We start from the raw sequence: 6,258 nt of genomic DNA on the forward strand, positions 1-6,258 counted from the left end.
AATTATACAAGTTTTTGTTGCCTGAACTTTATAAGTTATTGAACTTATTATTGAAACTATTCAGCTAAAATCAAAATATAAGTCAAGAGATCTACGCACTTCATGCTTATGTATTATGCACTGTAACATGAAGACAATTGTTTTTACTGTTTGCTGCTTTTATTTATGCTGTTGGTTGCTGTGTTTATTGTCACTTTCAGGTATTTGTCATGTAGCAGTATCAAAGCCCATCTTTTACTTGATAATGTGTATGATGATTGTCTATTCTATGGTTACCAGTTCACATGAAAATACACGTAATTTAATGAGAATAAAGTTGACTGAAGTATGCATGAGTTTATTTGAAAATACTTTAAGCTCATACAGTATAAGTTGTATTGATTTAAGTCAACTTTATGTTCTGTTTGAACATCTTTCCCTCTTAAGTTGACAACTTATACAGCACAAATACTTAAGTTGAAACAACAAGATTTTTTTTACCCTGTATATAATATGCTGGTTCATTCACAAAATCACAAATGCATCTAAGTGCATTTGAGAGTTATTATCAATAGACACCCACTACTAAATTTCCAGTGCTAAATAAATGGGTCAAAATAACTTATTAATCATGCAAGTTGCATTCAAAGCAACCCTACAGCACACTAACAGCAAGGGCTGTGACCTGGAGCAACCTAGGTTAAAGTGTCTCACTCAAGGGCAAATGACCCCACAATACAAGGCCTTATTTGACACAGATTCACATTTAAAAGAACACATAATTTGCATGTTGAATTTGCAGAAGAACTTCAAAACTCAGAAATGCAGAAGAACTCAAAACTCAGAAATGCCTTACAAGAAAAACATACAAAATAGAATATGTCACGTATTGCACATAGTGATAGCCGGATTATTGAGTCATCATTACTGGTTCTCATTGGAAAAAGAAAACAATGTCAGTAAAGAACAGATTTTCTGGAGACTATTTCTGTAAGAGAGTACACTACGAATAACCAACTGAATTTATCACTCTCCAGTTTTTAAAAACCATACAACATGCCAACTTTCCACAGGCAACTGTTTTGAAATATCTACCTTCTCTCTCGCTATCTCTGACTTTCTATATGTGCATACGCCTATGCTGGGAAGAAAGGCTCAACACTTTCCCACGGTCCTAGAGCACGTGGTTTAAAATTGGATCCTAAATGACCCACCCTCTCTATTGAAACGTCACTGCAGCTCAACCATTGAGATCCTGTTACACTGCCAAATATTTTTTAAAGCATTTGAATGAGAGTCTATTGAACTGCCAAAGACACATTCAACAAAACCAAAGCGCCTAAAGACAAGTTAAGTCAGGTTTGAGAGTTGAGAAATGCTTGAAATTATGTTTTAACAAGGGGTTTGAGTTTTCAGTATTAAAACATGATGTTCCATTCTTGTTTCTCAGTCCAGAGCATGAAATATTTAAGTCCTCACAATATTTTTACCCCCTTTTTCTATGATTTTTTTCTACGCAAACTGATTTTTTATAAATGTCGTACACATGTGAAAATGTGTACGGCATTGTAATGTAAAATGCATTTTTACATGCACATATATTAAGTTTAAAATCCCATTTGATACTTTAAGAATACATATAGTGTACACTAATAAAGCAATAGCATGTCATGCCTCTAGAAGTTAGTAAATGCCCTAGATTTGGGCTTCAGTCTCTGTGCCAAATTGCAGCTATAGGGTGATACAAAAACAGCATGCAGTAGCCTAGTTCCCATGGTGCTTACAAGGACACTGTTTCACTTCATGAGAACTCCACTTTTGCCAGAAGAAATGTCGGGCAAGTTGTTCCTCCATTTGTTCATATATCTTTAACAAATGGATTGTAGATAAACAAATGTTTTGGAGTGTGACGATCTGTGAAACTGTCTGGGAGTAGCCTATTGCCCACTCTACACTCACCCCATAATAATTTTGTAATTCATGTATTATTTACAGTTTGGACTATGATCAGTGTTGAATTTCATTATGTATTCATTTATTTGAAGTGCAAAATGCAAAAATACTGATAACATCATTGTAAGTTAGGTGTGAAACTCATATCACAACATATTAGGTATTTTTAGACACAAATATCCTGTTTAATACAAGTTGAAGTTTTCACATGACCCTAAAGTGTTTTATTTTCGGCTTGATTAATTCATTACAGCCTTTATGCAACCCCAACTGGTCACACATTACAATATGTTAACATTAGTAAATGCGTTTTAGACATCACAAACTAACAATGCACAAATACAGCATTTATTAATGTTGGTTAATGCTAATGAATAAAAACACAATTGTTTATGTATAGTTCATAATGCATAAGCTACTGTTCACATAGGCCTATTCAGCTTTTATTTTGAAAATTGCATTAGTACATTTTGACACTTTAACATGAACCAAGATAAATAAGTGCTTTAAACGTACTGTTCATTCACGTTAACTAATATATTAATGCATGTTATCGAATACAACCTTATTGTAAAGAGCTCCCCGTCCATTATACTGCCCATGCAATGAACACAGTCCCCTCCCCTAAAAGACAAACTTCATGACGGGCTTTTATTATTCAAATAAGTCTCAACAGGCGGAATAGAGTCGATCGGCTATAACGGAGCATACAGTCAGAACACAGCGCGCGGAGCAGGAGACCACTCAACACCCGCTCGTGGGAACCACCGAGGTAAACAAAACACACATTTAGGACATGTGCTTTACTTGTTTATTGTTTGGACTATTGCTATTCTTAAATTCTTCATTTGCAAAGATTACGCTAATGCTCCTTAATACATTTCTCTTTGGAACAGAGTATCACCAGTGGGCTATGGAGTATAGTTGCCACCTCTCGCAATAAAAGGACGCGTCCGGAACTTGTATTAATATCGAGCGCACTGGGGAAGATTGGACCTGTCACTCGACGTTCGCTCGTGTATTTCTTGATTCGGAGTGCTGTAGAGTTCGGGAGGGAGCTCTGGCTCATTATATCGTATCTAAAGCAGACGCGACGAGCCGCAGTCGTCTACCTGTTGAAATCATGAGTCACGCGGACATGACTTGCTCTGCGCGTCAAAGGGTGTTTCAGGAAGCGCTCAGGAAGGGCAACACCAAAGAACTTCACTCCCTCTTACAGAACATGACAAACTGTGAATTTAACGTGAACTCGTTCGGACCGGAGGGACAGACGGCGTTGCACCAGTCCGTGATCGACGGGAACCTGGAGTTAGTGAAGCTGCTGGTGAAGTTTGGCGCAGACGTCCGGCTGGCCAACAGGGACGGATGGAGCGCGCTGCACATAGCAGCGTTTGGTGGACATCAAGACATAGTTCTGTACCTCATCACACGGGCGAAGTACTCATCAAGCGCACTCTGAGGAAGTCAAAGACAGTCCGACACTGTACCTTATGCCTTGCATACATTTGGTCCCTTTGTGCCAAAGCTTTGTGATATAACGTGTTTATGAACTTGTCTTGAATTGACATGAGTGCTCACACAATTCAAATCCAAAAGGCAGTTTTAGGGAATTTTGGTAATGTAGGGCAATGTTGGGTTGTTACAATGTATTGCCAACTTCTGATGCATGGTAAAAAATAATCAATGCATTCACTGCAAAAAAAAAAAAAACAACATTGTCTTAATCAAATTGTTTCCCTGTAAAATATGTAAACATCCTTAAAACAAGATACATTTTCTTGACAAGCAAATCGGATATTTTGTTGTGTTCTCAGAGAAAGTTTAGTGAGGTTTTTGCTTAAGACAAGAACAAACTATTTGCCAATTGGGTAAGAAAAATAAACATATTTCAAAGGGAAAATACATACCTCATGGCAGAGATTTTCTCCTTCTCTTTTTAAGCATATCGTGTAATACATTTTGTAAACTTTCTCTGAAAACAAGACTTAATATCTTATGCCACTTTGTTTGTAAAGTACATGTATCTTGTTTTAAGAATATTTAGATACTTTTCCTGGAAAACAAGACAAAAATACAAATTAAGTAAAAGAGGGGTTTCAGTGATATTTATAGATATTGCAAAAGACAAACTGAACACTCAGATCAAAGTATAAAAGCGGACACTTGGTGGTCCATCAAGATGACTAGACTGACACATGTGGCATAATTTTATACATTTATGCATTTGGCTGCCACTTTTATCTAAAGGGACTTACAGTGCATTCAAAGTATACATTTTATCAGTTTGTGTGTTCCCTGGGAAACAAACCCATGATCTTGGTGTTGATAGTGCCATCCTCAACCTATTGAGATAGATCTGTAGCTCAACAGGTAGAGCATGCCACTATATACTGAAGGTAGTGCATATATAGTGCACACACACACACACACACACACCCACCCACCCCGTCTGTATGTTCTGTAAAACAGGGAGTGATTTCAGCTACCTCAACTGTAATGCATTATTGCATGGTGACATTGCAACAATGGTCATCAAGGTTAGTATCACATAGTTGACAATTCAGGATCTGTAGTTGAAAATGTATCAGTTTCGCTCCTCTTAAATGGAAATATTCAAACAACACTTCCAGACACTATCAAAAAGAACTGTGTTTTGGGACTGTCATGTCATCTTCAGGACTTTGCTACTGGTTTCTGATTAGTTCCCATTTCTATTGAGTTCCTGACACTAAAGAGAAGCTCATTTTAGAGAAACTGCAATGGATCTGTGATAAGAGATTGTGTGTTATTTTCAGCTGATATCTAAATGTCATACTCCTCACATTTCAAGCCCAATTTTACAGTTTTGTCATTCAGATGTTGAGCAAATCCATAGAACGATGACATATCACACAAGTCTATAGAATGCACCGTATCCTAAAGCTAAAATAGGCCTTTTCTGCTTAGACCCCTTGCCAACTCAGGCAAGATGTGGTAAGGTTTGAACATTATGTTGTGACTTTTGGAATGCTTGTTATGAAGTGTCATTCAAAGCCAGTATGGCTTTAAAATATGCATCATTACTTATACTTGAGAATGTTTTAACTATTGCACTGATGGCTGTTTTATGACTTGTTGGTGTCATGCCAACTTTTAAAGATAATATTTTTCTAAATGGAAAAAAATTCTTATTGTATGGAAGCTTCAGGGTGGTTTTAACTCATTCTTCGCAAAGGCATTTATATGCCTATGAATTGAAATATGTTTAATTTTACACACTCTGCTTGAATGTTCCTTTGTATATTCTAGAGACTATAACAACTGTTAAACTTTGGCAGAGTTAACTGGGTATCATTTTGACCTGATGAGGGAACATACAAGTAGAGTGTCTAGAAACAACTCTTGGAGCACTTCCTATCTGACGTCCCATCCTCCTCTTTTTCAGGGGGATGCTACATAGTAAAACCAGTGTAACAAGAACTTGCACAATGCAAGTCTTTACTTGATAATGCCATAACATTTATGACATGAAAGTAAAAGTAACTTCTTTGAGATGAAAGTGAAATGACTGATTTTGTTTGGACCAACTTTTGATATATTATTTTCATCAAAGAAAAGTTTGTGGAAGAGGCCTACAAATTGGACTCTCATTTTGTTTTTGTCTTTTGTGAATTGTTACTTTGTTGTGTGTGTGTATATATATATATATATATATATATATATATATATATATGTTAGCTGTTCGTTTATGTTTGAAATGCTATAAGTGGTCATATTTTAGAGATATTACTTGCTGTATTTTGAACTTTTGTACAAAGGCATTTTTTATATTAAATTCTGTGGTTTTAAGAAACTTGTTGGTGTAATGCACAGCCTTGCACATGGCTCTATTCATTCTAATGTGCCTCAGGTAGTTGTTCAACAGTTGCACAATAGTTCCAAGTAATACAAGCACCTAGGGATGCAGCTAAACTAGTCCAAACAAGTGTCTTTAAAGATAAAGGTTTTAAAGTGTTTTGAAAGTCAGTAAAAACATGTTTCACATGCTTATGTAGCCTCGAGTAGATGCTAGCCTTAGCATGCATCAGCTGTTAGCGTAAACACCAGTTTGGCGGCAAAGAAATTAACTAGCTCTGAAATGAAATAAACTCTGCAGAGTAAAACTTTATTTTTCAATTACATGGCTACTATCAATCTTGTGCGCTATTGTAAATTTAGAGGAATTCATTGAATGTACTACATTAAATGAAAAATGTTAGGCAATTTCTGTACGTATGCTAGCATACTCGTCACCAATGCTGTGAATGTGAAAATGCTGATGTAGCACTAAGTAACCAACCACAAAGT

At 36.3% G+C, this 6,258-nt stretch overlaps 1 protein-coding gene across 1 annotated transcript; it reads left to right on the plus strand.

Moving 5' to 3' along the window:
- Positions 1–2,620: 2,620 nt before the first annotated feature.
- On the plus strand, positions 2,621–5,745 carry LOC127642403 (notch-regulated ankyrin repeat-containing protein B). Its single transcript, XM_052125025.1, has 2 exons — positions 2,621–2,704; positions 2,829–5,745. The coding sequence occupies exon 2, from the start codon at positions 3,056–3,058 to the stop codon at positions 3,389–3,391; it is 336 nt and encodes a 111-aa protein (XP_051980985.1). The 5' UTR covers positions 2,621–2,704; positions 2,829–3,055; the 3' UTR covers positions 3,392–5,745.
- The last annotated feature ends 513 nt before the right edge of the window (positions 5,746–6,258 follow it).

Source organism: Xyrauchen texanus, chromosome 4 (genome assembly GCF_025860055.1).
Source record: "Xyrauchen texanus isolate HMW12.3.18 chromosome 4, RBS_HiC_50CHRs, whole genome shotgun sequence".
In the NCBI taxonomy this organism is placed as follows: domain Eukaryota; kingdom Metazoa; phylum Chordata; class Actinopteri; order Cypriniformes; family Catostomidae; genus Xyrauchen; species Xyrauchen texanus.